The 15,103-nt window shown below is 40.9% G+C and overlaps 2 protein-coding genes across 3 annotated transcripts in view; one reads left to right on the forward strand and one right to left on the reverse strand.

Moving 5' to 3' along the window:
• The window catches only part of OIT3 (oncoprotein induced transcript 3), a 38,616-nt gene extending 36,082 nt beyond the window's left edge, over window positions 1-2,534 (forward strand). For both annotated transcript variants that reach the window (XM_056113338.1, XM_056113339.1), the window contains one exon: window positions 193-2,534. In XM_056113338.1, coding sequence (XP_055969313.1) covers window positions 193-366 — 174 coding nt within the window. In that variant the 3' untranslated portion in view covers window positions 367-2,534. The remainder of the gene's footprint in view (window positions 1-192) is intronic.
• A 419-nt stretch (window positions 2,535-2,953) lies between these two features.
• Window positions 2,954-15,103, reverse strand: part of PLA2G12B (phospholipase A2 group XIIB) — a 30,496-nt gene continuing 18,346 nt past the window's right edge. The window contains exons 2-4 of the mRNA XM_056113346.1: window positions 14,918-15,006; window positions 10,668-10,833; window positions 2,954-3,122 (exon numbers count right to left, since the gene is read on the reverse strand). Of these exons, the coding sequence (XP_055969321.1) occupies window positions 3,004-3,122; window positions 10,668-10,833; window positions 14,918-15,006 (374 nt within the window). The 3' untranslated portion in view covers window positions 2,954-3,003. The remainder of the gene's footprint in view (window positions 3,123-10,667; window positions 10,834-14,917; window positions 15,007-15,103) is intronic.

Here is a 15,103-nt window from a genome sequence, read left to right on the forward strand (position 1 = left end):
GTGATGTCCTCTCAAAGACTCCAAAGTGATGCATGCTGGCTCCCAAGTCATCCCCAGGACTAGAGTTTGCCCCTCAGTATTCCAAGCCTGCGTTAGACAAGTTCTGGAAATGTTGGAGCCTCTTCTTGGGTTGAAGGGAGAGCACCTGGTGGGTGCCCGTCCCTCTGACTGTCCTCTGCTCTTTCTCTGCAGGAGGTGTTTCTGCACTGCCGAGTCCTGGTGTGCGGGGTGCTGGACCAGCGGTCCCGCTGTGCCCAGGGCTGCCACCAACGAGTGCGCCGCCAGGCAGGAGAGGGAGAGGATGCAGAGGGGGCCCGGGGCCAGATGCTCATGGGCGGCCCCATCAGCATCGACTGGGAGGACTGAGCCAGCTCTGCATCTGGGCCTGGCTTCCCACCGCCACCTCTTTGGAACTTCACCTCGCACCTTCAGAGGACATCAGTGGACTTCCTAGAATGCAGAACATCTTCAAACCTCACCTGGGGGTTGAAACTGGCTTCCAGAACCAGCTCAATCTGACTCCACCCACAGGAACAGCCGCTGCACGGCTTTTGTCAGCCAGAGGAAGCCAGTCCACACAAAACCGAGCTGTCCACCTCCACAAAACACCTTGCACTTCACCACTGCAGAGGCTGGACTCCTGCTTCACATAAAGGACTTAAAAACAAAATCAAAGACTTGCTTGGAATTAAAACAAAAATACCCCTAAATGAATTTTTGAAATAGTGATTACACCCAAATACAAAATAGTTATAGGGGATTTGAAATATAAAAAAAGAAAAAGACAATCCGGGCCAGAGAGATAGTATTGTGGGTAGGACCATTGCCTTGCACACGGCTGACCCTAGCACCCCTATGCCCCATCCAGCCCGACCAGGAGTGAGCACAGAGCCCGTAGTCAGCCCTGAACACGATCAGGGGTGGCCCCAAAACAAAACAAAAATACTGTTTGCTCTTACACAATATTTTGGTGTTTTAATATCTTGTCCCAAGTGAAATATTTTTAATTAATAAATGTTGATAATTCTCTAACATCCATTTAATTGTCTTCATGACTAAACTATAGACAGCAATTAAAATTTGGTATCACTTGTCCTGTTACTCTCTGGCATTTATACCCTCAGGATAAGAGGTAAAGGTATAAAATTATCCCATAGTCCATTTAGTAGGGGCTTAGTGAACTATACTGAAATAAATCAAAAAGATAAATTTTATCTATAACCAATTTCTTAATTGGGGGTCCCTTACCCAGAGGTGCTCAGGGCTTACTTCAGGCTCTGTGTCCAGGGTTCACTGCTGGCAGTTCTGGAGGGACCATATTCGATGTAGGAGATCAAATTAGGCTTAGCCATGTGCAAGGTGAGCACCTTCCCTGCTGCATTATCTCTCTGGTTATCTCTCTGGCTCCAATTTCTTAGTATTTAAATATATTATTTGACTTTACATAAGATCAGAAAACTTTATCTTTTCCTTTATAGAAATGCCTACAATCAACAATTTTTGTTGGTTGGCTTTCGGTGCTGGGAATGAAATCTGGGACCTCACGCATGCCAGTCTACAGCTATAGCCCCGGTCCAAAACTGTTCTAAAAGAATAGGTGAGATTAAAAAGAGATGAAAATATCTGCATTGTGAGTAACCAGCACTTCCTGTGAGATGTCAAAAGTCATCTATCTTGGACTTTCTAGGTCACACAGTCATCGTCATAACTACTCAGCTCTTTGGTGTAGCACAGGCTGGGCTGTGGATGGGCGTGGCGTGAGCAGGGTTGAGCTCCAGTGAACCTTTCAGATATTGGGCCATATGTCATCCCTGACCTTATTGGTCCTCTGTCCTAGATGGCATTAGAATCACTCTGCTTTTATAAATAACCAGGTATAGATAGGGACCCCCCCCCATCTATAGATTCTGTTTCTGGTTTTATGTTTGTTTTTGTTTTGTTGTTCATTTAGCGATGCAAAGTAGTTTTAGTGAGACATAAGAGAGGAGAGGTATGTTCTAGAGAGAACATGGGTGTTTCCATGTGGAATAAAGCCTTGTATTTTAATACTGCTCAGGTGGTTCTAATCCACAGTCAGGGCTGAGAAGCAGAATTTAGGGACTGAATTTGTCTTTTACTCCTCTGATATTTTAAGGTATTTTCTAGTATCTCAGTGGCATTATTTACAAAGAATTTCTCAGACTCTAACATGATACTGATACCATGTTGTAATTAAATACCGAAAGGAGGGGCTGGAGAAAGAGTACAGCGAGTAGGGTCTTACCTTGCGTGTAGAAAACCTGGGTTTATTCCCTGGAATCCCGTATGGTCCCTAAGCCCACCAGGAGTTATCCTTGAACTCAGAACCTAGAATAAGCCCTGAGCACACTAGATGTACCCCTATTCCTCCAATATCAATAGGAATAGTTCATGGAAAAAATTAGAAACTCAGGTCTAACTTCACCTGACCTTTAGTTCCACTGGCCTGGATCGGCTCAGCCTCTAAGACTGCCTGCTTTCATCTCCTCAGCACCTGTGGGAGCAATTGTTGTTGATGACACCAGGTTGGGTTCTGTTCTAAATGAAATGGAAACATATGGTGATAATGGATTCATCTATCTCCTTTCAATTTTTCTAAAAAATACACTTTATTTGTGCGAGGCTTAACTGGCAACTAAAACATAGCAATGAAAAGCACTGCTTGAATAACTGGGCTCTCCAAATATTCACTTTTGAATGTAATGATGAGTTCCAGGATTTTCGTAGTAAAACGAAGAAGTGAATTTCCAGGCCAACAAGTCTTGGTTGGGGAGCCCAAGAGACAGGAAAGAGCAATCTTTAAACCACTCCATGTCTTTTGTTCAGTTCTCCTTCATGGACAGGACTTTCTTCTCGGCTGTAGGGTCTTTCCTTCCTCTGTTTGGGGAAGTCCCACCTGGAGGGAAGGGCGGGATGCCTCTGCCACACTTCCATCTCAGAGATGGTGTCTGTGGTGCTGCCCAAGACCAGGAAGCAATCTCATCCTCAGAGCTCTTCTTTTTCCTCCTCCGCACAGATGCAGGATGCCCGCTGACTGTTCATGAAGGGCCGACAGCCCAGAGTCCACACCGTATTAAAGACGGTGTCGACCAGAGTGTCGCAGGCTGTTTGAAGAAGACAGAGAGAAATATGACGGTTAATTTAAAGGTAAATGCAAAGGATGGATTACCTCAAAGAGTAAGAGTCCTAAGGAAGGCATGCTAGCCAGAGGACAGAATCCTCAGAGCTAGAATTAAAAAGAAAACAAATATTTAAGAGAAGCTTCTTTCAGAGAAGCTCCAGCCCAACCCAAGAAACAAAGTATACCAGGGGGTTTCCTCTCCTTGTAAGGGTCTCCAGGTCAATTGGTGTTTAGTAATCAGAATTTCTCATACCATTGTCCTCTGTGGAAAATCAAAATCTATCATTTTTTCAAAAGGATTCCCTGAGTGGGGCAAGAGTGATACTTCAGTGGTTAGGGCACTTGCCTTGTATGTACACTACCTGGATTTGATCCCCACCATCCCATGTGGTCCCCTAAGCTCACCAGGAGTGATCCCTTAGCAGAGAGCCAAGAGTCAGCCCTGAACATAACCAGCTGTGGCCCAAAAACCGAAATTAAAATTTTTTTCTCAGATACAATTTATTTCTTCTAACTTTCCCTTCAAGTGTGGGGTGAGTAACCACTCGTTCCTTGAAAAAATGAGAATGTTTAGGATATGTTACTCAGCCATTCCAAAGTTTTCAGGGATACAGAGACCAAAGAGATCCCCAAATCAGGGAGTTTGGATGAAGTGAATCAGATGAACAGTTGTGTTGTTACACTCTGGGGCAGTAGGGAGCCCATAGAAAGGTTTCTGTCCCTTTGTGGGTAGAACTTTGGTTCTAGAACTTTAAAATTCTATAATTATCAGGGAAATGAAGCACATGCTTCAATATGTATGAATCTTAGAAACACACAAATGGCCTAATATGATTACCTTTATAGGAACTCATATTGACAAAACCATAGTGAAAAAGTAAACTACTTATTGCAGGGACTATGGGTGGAGGGCTATGAGAAGGATCAATGGGTATGGAGTTTCTTTGGAAGCTAATAAAATGCTTTGGAATTAGACTATTAGTGTTAAACTCATAATTCTGAATATGTGAGAAAGTACTGAATTATATACCTCGAAGAGTGATGTGAATGTTTTTAAGTTAATTCTTTGAAAAAAGCAACAAAATTTATAAACTTTCAGCTAGAAAAAAATTAAAACTTCAAGTGAGTAAATACAGGGATGAAAGCTGGCCATCACTACTGATCTTACAGAAAAACAAAGAATTTAGACATAACAACTACATGTCAAAAATTACATAACTCATTTTGAATTAAACAAAACCCTAACAAATATAAACTACTTAAAATGACTCAAGAAGAATAGAAAATATAAATGGAAGAATACAATAGAAGAATGCTAGGGAATACAAATAGGTTACTAATTTGAATTTGCAATTATAATCTTCCAAAACAAAATTCAATTCTACATGAATGTAATGGTGAATTTTACCAAACCTTTAAAGAACTACAAATACCAGTCCTTTCCAAATCACTTCAAAAATTAAGTCAAGAGGGATCATTTCTCGGCTTATTTTTTGAGTTCAGTTCTCTGATAGCAAAACAAAGACATCATAAGAAAAACAAACCATGAGCCATAGTCTCAACAGAATGCTAATAAACTAAACCCAGCAGCATATTAAAGGGATAGCATCATGAGCAAGAAGGATTTATCATAAGACTACAAAGTTGGTTTACTATTTTTAAAAATTATGCAATACTCTGTACCAAGAGAATTAAAGACAAAAGCTAAAATATTATCTCATGATGATGTAGGGAAAAGCCAAAAATTTTATGATTAAAAATACACACAAACTAGAAATAAAAGAGTACTCTGATCTAAAAGCCACTTGCAAAAGAGCACAATTAACAATTAACAATTGTGTTTAGTGGTGAAAGGCTAAAGGCGTTTCTCATAAGATCAGGAACAAGATTTTAATGCTTGCTTTTACTGCTTCTATTCAATATTTTATGGGAAGTGTTAGCCTGGGTAATTAGACAAGGGAAGGAAATGGCATTCATTTGGAAAGGAAGGGGGTGGAGTGACATACAATGGGTAGGGCATTTGCCTTGCATGCAGTGGACCCGGGTTCAATCTCTAGCATCACATATGGCCCACTGAGCGCTTCCAAGAGTAATTCCTGAATGAAGAGCCAGGAGTAACCTCTGAACACTGCTGAGTGTGGTCCAAGAAAAAACAAAAAATAATATTAAATGATTAAAATTGATATATTTTACATATATCAATCAAAATACTAAAAATCTCTTAGAATAAATAACTGAGTTCAGTGAGGCTACAGGAAAAAAACTCAATATGCAAGACTTTAGGAAAAGTTGAGTTTAGTTGAATTCAGAGACATTCCCTATCTCTCAAAACCACTTCAGATGTGAAGAAATTCTGTTGTTGTTGTTGTTGTTGTTTTTTTTTTGGCTTGCATCCGGTGATGCTCAGGAGTTACTCCTGGCTCTGCACTCAGGAAATACTCCTTGGGGGTATTTGGGAGGACCATATGGAGGTCCTTGGGGGGACCATATGGGATGCTGGGGATTGAACCCGGGTTGGCTGCGTTCAAGGCAAATGCCCTTCCTGCTGTGCTATCGCTCCGCCCCCAAATGTGAAGAAATCTAACTGTGAGGAAAAGTACAGAAATAGAGACAAGTTGGAGGATAATATGGGTCAAGGAAGGATTTTTATACTTATGTTGAGGAATGGGAGAGAATTTTTTTTTTTGGCTTTTTGGCTAACCTCACGATGCACAGGGGTTACTCCTGACTTTGCACTCAGGAATTACGCCTGGTGGTGCTCAGGGGATCATATGGGATGCTGGGGATAGAACCGGGGCCGGCCGCATGCAAGGCAAATGCCCTACCCGCTGTACTATCACTCCAGCCCTGGAAGAGAATTTTTGAAAGCAAGAGTGAACGCCAAAAGGCACAGTCCTCAATGAAGTGACGAAGATCAATTTTATAAAGGCAGTTTGAGATGGAGATGGAACACTCCTCAGCTATGTCAAGAGAGAAAAAGAAGATGAATGTTGACAGTGATTAAGGGGGGAAAAAAAGTAAAATAAAAGTTTAAGGAGCCAGAGAGATAATACAGTGGTAGGGCACTTTCCTTGCACATGACTAACCTGGCAACCTATATAGTCACCTGAGCACCACCAGGATTAATTCCTGACAGCAGAGCCAGGAGTGGTCCCTGAGCAGTGCTAGGTGTGACCCCAAAACAAAAACAAAACAAAATAAAAATTTAAAAGACTAATACTCAAAGTCAGTTGCATTTCTCTGTTAGTAATGAATTATTTTAAAATGAAATTAAGAAAGCAATTCTGGGGCCAGAGAGATAGTACAGTGGGTAGGGCTCCTTCCATGCATGCAGCCAACCCAGGTTCGATACCCAGCACCCCAAATACTCCCCGGAACCCCGCCAGGAGTGATTCCTAAACACAGAGCCAGGAGTAAGCCCTGAGCACCACTGGATGTGGCCTCCCCCCAAAAACACAAAAATTCCATTTGCAATACCACAAAAAAAATAAGGAACATGCAGATAAATTAAAGGAGATGTAAGACTTCTATTCTAAAAACTAAAATCTCATTGGAAGAGATTAAAGATCATAATTAAAGACATTTATGTTCATTAATAGAAAACATAATTTTATTAGGATGGCAATTGTCCTCAAGTGAATATGCATATATAGCAAAAGTTCTATCAAGACTCCAACTGCCAGTTCTTGAAGATATTGTCAAACTAAGTCTAAAATCCAAATTTTAGAAATATAAAGGATCTAGAGTAACATAAGCAATCTTTAAAAATAACAATGTTGAAGTACACTACCCAATTTCAAAACTTACTATAAAACTCTAGCAATACAGTTCAATACAGGCACAGATCAATAGAACTGAGCATCTAGAAATAAACTCTGCACTTATGTTCAACTGATTCTTGATAAGTGTCCAAAGACAATTTGATTCCTTTTCAACAAATGGTGCTGGAACAATTATACATCTGCACAGAAAAAGAAGAAAAGTGGACCTCACTTTTACACCATACACAGAAATTAACTAAAAATGTATAATATAATTTAAAATATAGGGGTCAATCTTTGTAACCTTGGGTTAGGCAAAGCCACCTTTAATACAACTGAAGTTTAAGAAACAAAAGAAAAAAACAATAAATCAGATCAAAATGTGAAACTTCTGTGCTGCATATGACATCAACAGGAAAGTTTTTTAAAACACACAAGATGATAAAAAAAAAGTTTTGATTATATTTGATAACAAATTTGCATTCACACATATAAAGGATTCACACAACCTAATAGTAAAAAGATGGGCTGGAGCAATAGCACAGCGGGTAAGGCATTTGCCTTGCATGTGGCCGACCCGGGTTTGTTTCCCAGCACCCCTTATGGTCCCCCGAGCACCACCAAGAGTAATTCCTGAGTGCATGAGCCAGGAGTAATCCCTGTGCAATGCCTGGTGTGACCCAAAAAGCAAAAAAATAAAATAAAATAAAAAGACAAATATCCCAATTTTTTTCAAATATCCCAATTTTTAAAAGGACATAGGATTAAAATAAACATTTCTCCATAGCAGATATGCAAAGACTAGCAAGAACATTAAGGTCATTAGTTCAGTAAGGTCAACAGCATTAGCAATCAGGAAAACACAAATCAAAATCACATTTCATATCCACTAAGGTCTACAATCAAAAAGTTAACAAGTATTGATGAGAACGTGGAGAAATGGGAATCTTATTATACGGCTGGTGGAAATGTAAAATGGTTTAGCTGCTTGGGGTAAAAAGGGTCAGTTCCTCAAGAAGGGAAAGAGAGAATTATTGCATAATCCAGAAATTCTCCTTAGAATTTCTCCTCATGTGAAATTCTCTACAAAACATATCACTGCAAAAACTTTCATTCATATTATTCATAATAGTGAAAAAAATTGGAGCAATCCAGCATTTTTTCCCATCCATTTTTGAATAAAGAAAATTTGTTATATTCATCTAATGGAATATTGTTCAAGAATAAAAATTGGATTAAATACTAGTACATGTAAAAATATGCTGCGTGAAAGAAGCCATCACATAGGAAGCGACATATGGTTTCATTGTGTGCAAGGTTCAAAATAGGCAAATCTAAAGGAGCAGATTAGTGGTTGTCAAAAGGAAGGATTGTTGTGGGGTTTCTTTGGTGGTCACACCCAGCAGTGCTGGGGGCATTCGCTGGGGTAAAACTCAGGTTCAGTGTCTAACCTGAAGGGGCCAAAGCAATAGTACAATGGGTAGGGAGCTTGCCTTGCATACAGCTGACCTGCAGGTTCAATCCCCACGTCCCATGTGGTCCCTTAAACCCCGCCAGGAATGATTCCTAAGTTCAGAGCCAGGAGTAACCCCTGAGAAATCCTGAGCATGACCATGTGTGGCCCAAAAATAAACAATAACGACAAAAAGAATTGAACCTGTAAAACATGGACTTCAGCCCCCATGAAAAGGCAAACATACTCCATCCATCCCTTTAGGCCATTTCCCCAATAATCTGATTTTTTTTTTGGAGTGATGAAAATGTTCTAAAATTGGTTGTAGGGATAACCAGGTAACTCTGTGAAGAAACATTTTTAAAAGCAATTAAACAGGTGAATTTATAAAACTTGTATTTAATCTCAGAGCTCTTTCAACAATAGCAAGATGAATCTTCATGGTATTATAATCAGAAGGAATTGGAGTAGCAGAAAGTTAGGGAGTCATCAACTCAAAAATGCAGAGTGGCGAAAAGTCAGGAGATGAAGCAGAAATAAAAGTGCCCTGGAAGCAGGAGAAGCATCAGATGGGCTGTGTGTGTCTTTCAAAGAGACTGGCCCCTCATCCAAGGAAGAAGAGTTTACAGAAGGACTTACACAGGGTGGCAATGACCAGATTCGGGTGGTATGAAAATCTAATTGGTCCTTATGGAGAGAATAGATTATATGGGACCCAGAGATTGGATTTTCAGTAAGTGATCAAGGGGGAGAGCAAACAGGTATTTAAGAGTCACGGAAGCCTGCCTCGAGTGCTGGGGAACGAAGGCAATTGGGATGGAGAAGGGACCACTATGACAAAGATAGTTGGAAATGATCACTCTGGGTTAGAACTGTGCTGAAAATAGGTAAAAGAACAAACATGGTAGCCTCTCAGTATCTGTACTGCAAACCCTAAATGGAGAGAGGGGGGGGGGAAATGCCTGCCATAGAGACAGGCTGGGGGAGAGGACAGGGGTTGGGGGGAAGCAGGAGAGAAACTGGGGACATTGGTGGTGGGAAATGTGCACTAGTGGAGGGATGGACGTTGGAATATTGAGCCTGAAACCAGGCCATGAACAGCTTTGTAACTGTGTATCTCACAGTGATTCCATTAAAAATAAATAAATAAATAATAAAAACCTCAAAACAACAACAACCATAAGAGTCAATAAGGACACAGATTGGAGGAAGCAACCTCTCCTGGCCTGAATTAGCAGTGGGTGCTTTTGTCCGGTGCTGAGCACAGAAGACTGAAACCCCCTCTCCAGGCCTTATGGATTTTCATGCTTTCCAGCCATCACACATTCACTCAAGGACCACATCCAAACATTCATCTACGAAAAAGATCTGGGAGTCCTTTGACTGCTGCCTTTCTCAGGGACACGAAGTCAGCTCTTTATCAGCCTGCATTTCAAACCTTAACCCTCTCAAAATGTTTAATGCCCATCCCTAGATATAGTGGTCTAGCTTCAGAAATGAAAGCATTCAAGTGTTCCCAAGGCGAATTAGGAAAAAAGAACCATCAACTCAGTTAGAATTTGGAGGACACAGCACTTATTTCATAGAATTATCCTCAAGTATATTTAGAATCATACAAACACAAATAGATTATATAGTTTTTTTCCTGATTGAGAACAAAAAACTTTTTTAATAAAAAGTGCTTAAACCAAATCAAGGGGTTCTGCACAGAGCCACTCTGGATATGGAAAATTATTCAACAGTGGAATGAGTAACCAAAGCCAAATGGACAATGCTTTGTTCCGGTCTTAAAGGGCAGAGTTTTATATCACTGGAAAGGCTGCAGTGCAGCCTCAGCCACCAGGACCAGTGCCAGAGGCTCTGGGCAAGACAGCAAGAACTTTGGTGAAGGAGTGCCCACAATTTTCTTCATTCTTTCCCTTTTATTTTGGAGAAGGACTGGAGGACCACACCCAGTAGTACCTGGGGGCTACTCAGGGCTCAGCACTCTGAAATTGTTCCTGTGGTGCTTGCGGAGAGTGGGGGTGGGGTTATACACAAGTCCACAGATTAGAGTAGGTCAGTTGCATGGAAGGGAAAGCCATATGCCTAATGGAGGCATGGGCGATGGAATATTGTGATTGAAACCTGACCATTAACAGCTTTGTAACTGTGTATCCCCAGCCCCTCTTCATCCTTTCTTGCACTCTTCAGTGTTCTATAAAGTTAAATGAGTTCTAATGGTCTCTTTGGGGAAAGGGGTCTTAGCTATATTTCTCTGTGAAAACTGGAGCAGAAGTACTTATTCACAAAGAAATGTCCTTAAGCTCCCTACCTTCCACGTTGGAGACAAAGCCCAAACTCCGTTTAAGATCGGAGCAGATGGAGTGGAGACACCATCGGAATTTTGCATCGCAGCGATACTTGTTGGCACCACAAATGTCATAACAAACATCCAGCTGGTTGCAGCATTTGGTCATTGCTGGAATGCCCAGGTCCATCTGGGGAAAAGTGAAGGAAGAAGATTCCGCATATAATAGACCATGAGTCCAGGCGACCTTTCCCACTTTGATATTAACTAGCCAGGTCTTAAATTCCTGTTTCAGGTTCAAACTGATTCACAAACACCAATGACTCAACAGAACACATCAAGTTTTTAGGAAGTTTGACAGTTCTAGAATGCTAAGTTGCAAGCAGAGAGATGCTCTGGATGACCCACTTTTTTCTTATTCTTCTTTTGGGAAAATTTTCATTTATTTTGGTTTTGGTGTCACAAAAACCAGCTGTATTCAGGGCTTATTCCTGACTCTAAACTCGCAGATCACTCCTGGTGGTGCTCAGAGGATTGTAGAGTTCTTTGGATTAAATTGGGTTCGCCACGTGCAAGGCAAACACCCTATCCACTGCAATATCTCTCTAGCCCCTTAAAAAGAATTTTGAAATAATATTGAGGGAAAATTATAGAGGTGAGTGTTGCTTTAAAATATAGAAGATAAAAAAATTAATGAGTTAATCATATGTGAGCATGTCAATTTGCTTAGTCTTTTTTAAGTCTTAAGAAAATAGGATGAATGGATAAACAGATGGATGGATGGATGGATGGATGGATGGATGTCTACATTTTTATTTAATGAGAAGGGCAGATTACTTTGGAAGTCCTATCTAGTCAAGTCAGTGCCCCCAAAGTAACTAGATTTGATAAAGACTCTTGAGGAAGGAACACAATAAAGATGATTAAGAGAGTTGTATGGTACTTAAGATAGATTGAAACAATGTAAGTCAGTTAAAAGACCATCTTAGAATCTTTTATATTTTTTTCTGATAATATAGACTTGGACTTGGATGGAAATTGTGAAAATCTGGTTTCAGGCACAGAGGAGAGAGTAATAAGCGGGCAGAGATCCTTCCTACCTGAGTTATGTGTTCTATTATTTGAACTTTTAGTCCAAGACTACCTAAAGTATAATGTGGACAGTTAAATATACCCTTAGTAAAATTGTCTGCCATAGAGGCAGGGGGTGGGGTGGGGTGGGGGTGGCAGGAAGGATACTGGGGACATTGGTGATGAAAACTATACACTGGTGGAGGGATGGATGTTCAATCATTGGTATGACTGAAACTCAATCATAAAAGCTTTGTGATTGTATCCCACAATGATTCCATAACTAAAGAAAAAAAGAAAGGAAAAATAACTTTAGAAGGAAGATTCTGGAAAGGAGTATAAGGAGGAACAGAGAAGGGAAAGAGGAGGGGAAGGAGGGTGGAGAAAATGAAGGAGGGAGGGAGAAGCAGAAAGAGAGAGGAGACAATGGTGAAACATGATTGTATCCGAGACAATGTAATTCATCAGTCAAAGCAAAGCCTGGATTCTGCAATTCTGTGTATATCCTCACCATCTGTTTCCTGAAGTGAAACCTTTCCCACACCTCACCCCTAAAACTCAAAATATATTGTAATGAGAGTAACTAGAATTAGATGAGTATAGAGAGTCTCATTCAACTTAGCTAGACTGGAAATTATTGAACTAGTTCTAAATAACACTACAAACAAAATAACATTGTTCCCAAAAGAAATAAAAATATATCAGCCAGAAATATATGGTTTCTCTAACATCAAACGTATTTTAAAGGATTTCTTTCTTTTCTGTCCTTTCACATTCTGTACTGTTCCACACTGTCCTCCGAGCACCACCAGGAATAATTCCTGAATACGTAACAAGGAGTGACCCCTGAGCATTTCTGGTTGTGGTCCAAAATCCAAAAGAGAGAGAGAGAGAGATGATTTGAAAAAGGCTGGTGGGGGGGTACAGTGGTAAAGAAGCAACTTCCCACAAGGCATCATCAATTTATATATTGGGGGGCTCCAAGCGGTTTCATAGGTCCAGTAGCAACTCTCAGTGATTCCTGGCCAATGGCTAGGAAGGTCATTCCTAGACTGGCTTTGTGGCTGCTGGTAGTGGAGGGACCAGGAACTCTCATTCAGTGCAAGTCAGACTTGGCGTGGGAGGCAGTTGCCCCTGACCCCAGAGCTCTCTCCACCCGCTAGGTATCTATGCGCACATATTTTAATAAGTTAAATATATAGATGTGTGTATGTATGTATGTATGTATGCACATATTATTTTATTTTGGTTTGGAGGTCAGACCCAGTTTGCTAAGGGAGACTCCCAGTATTGCTTAGGGGACAATACATTAACCAGGTATCAACCTGGGGTGGGGGCCCTCACATGCAAAACAGGTGCTAGCCCTTTGAGCTACCTCCTGAGCCTATTTATTTATTAAGGAATAAAATGGGGTTGGAGAGATAATATAGCATATAAAACGTGTGCCTTACATAGGGCACTTGCCTTATATATGGCTGATCTGGGTTCAATCCCCGGCATCTTACCACCAGAAGTAATGCGTGAGTACATAGCCAGGAGTGACCCCTGAGCATTTCTGGTTGTGCCCCTAAAACCAAAAATAAAAGAGAGAGAGAAATGCAAGAAGGAAGGAAGGGAGGGAGGGAGGGAAGGAGGGAGGGAACAAAGAAAAAGAAAGAAGGAAAGAAAGAAAGGAAAAAGGAAGGAAGGAAGGAAGGAAGGAAGGAAGGAAGGAAGGAAGGAAGGAAGGAAGAGAAAAAACAGGTGGGAGGGGAAGGGAGGGAAGAGAAGTAAGGAAAAAGTCTAGCCAAGAGTCAGGTTTCCTCTTCTAACAAAAATATTAAGATAAAATTCTGACAAATGGAAGAACATTGAGAACATTGTTTCAAGGAAAAGATTATTTTTCTTACACAAGGGCTGGAGATAGCCCAACAAGCTGCAGCAGACGTGTGCGCACATGCACACACACACACACACACACAGAAAGAGAGAGAGAGAGAGAGAGAGAGAGAGAGAGAGAGAGAGAGAGAGAGAGAGTCCCACATGGGTGGGCAGCATTTTATTTAGCAGAATAAACATGCAGCTCAGAAAAAAAATTATTATTACTTATTTTTTAGGGGGGGCATACCTGGTGATGCTCAGGGATTATTCTTGGCTCTGCACTCAGGAATTACTCCTGGCAGTGCTTGGGAAAACCATATGGGATGCCGGGGATCAAACCCAGCTGCAAGCAAGGCAAATGCCCTACCACTGGACTATCTTTCTGTCTCCAGCTCAGAAAATTCTTACAAAGTAAAATCTTTTTATCAGCAGAAAAGCAAAGTTTAGAGCCTAAGACACAAGCCAAACTCATACCTTTAGTATGAAATTACTCTACTTACATTTTAGATAAAGCATCTTTTCTAAAAGAAAATGTTTGTTTGTTTGTTTTAAAAAAAGATTTCTTCCAAGAAATCTTGAAAAAAGTGTATTACCTGCATTTACAGGAGGCTGATGGTTTGAGATTCGATTAGTTGTGTGATAATAAACTTTTACCCACTACTGGATATTTGGGGGTGGGAGGGATGTGTTGTGTGTGTATGTGTGTGTTTGGGTGCATTTATGCAGATTTCTGTGGTTAATACTTCAAACATTGCTGATTTGACATGACTAATATGAAGTAAAACACAAACTTCCTGATGCTAGAACAGTCAGTTCTCACTGGTGGGTAACAGTTCTAGCTTATCACTGTGAAGGCCCCTCTAAGTTAAATAAGTCAGACTTGTCACATCTACTTCAGATGAAGTTTCTGTTTGATTTCCTGAGTTTGACCGATGTTTGTAATGGTGACTTCGAAGTTCGCCACACTAGGGGATTCTCTGAGGAACAGCTGTCTCCAAGGAGAGGAAGCAGATTCTTTCTTTGAATCCGAAAAGTATCTCTTTTCCCTCATCCAATAAAACAATGCTTCATTATATCAGTCAATTATATTTCATAGGGATCATTTCTATCAGTGATAATCCACGCTCAGGCTTAGTTAAAACCTCTCAACTCAGAAAACAGCGGTGGTTTGGAGAAGGGGTGAAGGTGCTAGTTAAACTTGCATGCAGCTAACCCATGTTCAATCCCCACCACCACAGACTGTCTCCAGAGCACTGCTAGGAGTGATCCCTGTGCACAACACACCCGGTGTGGCCAAACAACCATCCCTCCTAAAAGAAAGAGAAGAATGGAAGTATACGTACACTTTCTGGTACCTTGAGGCCCAGGAAATAGGAACTGCAGCCATTAGGCTCCTGAGGTTTGTAGCCAGGTCTAGGCACCGGTGCCTTTCCTAGCAAGGGAAAGAGAGAAGAGAAGCAGGATGGATGACCGGCTTAGAGTTTGTAAACATCCATAAAGTAGGCACGTATGCAATTTTCCCTTTACAG

Source organism: Sorex fumeus, unplaced genomic scaffold (genome assembly GCF_029834395.1).
Source record: "Sorex fumeus unplaced genomic scaffold, SorFum_2.1 ptg000020l, whole genome shotgun sequence".
NCBI lineage: Eukaryota > Metazoa > Chordata > Mammalia > Eulipotyphla > Soricidae > Sorex > Sorex fumeus.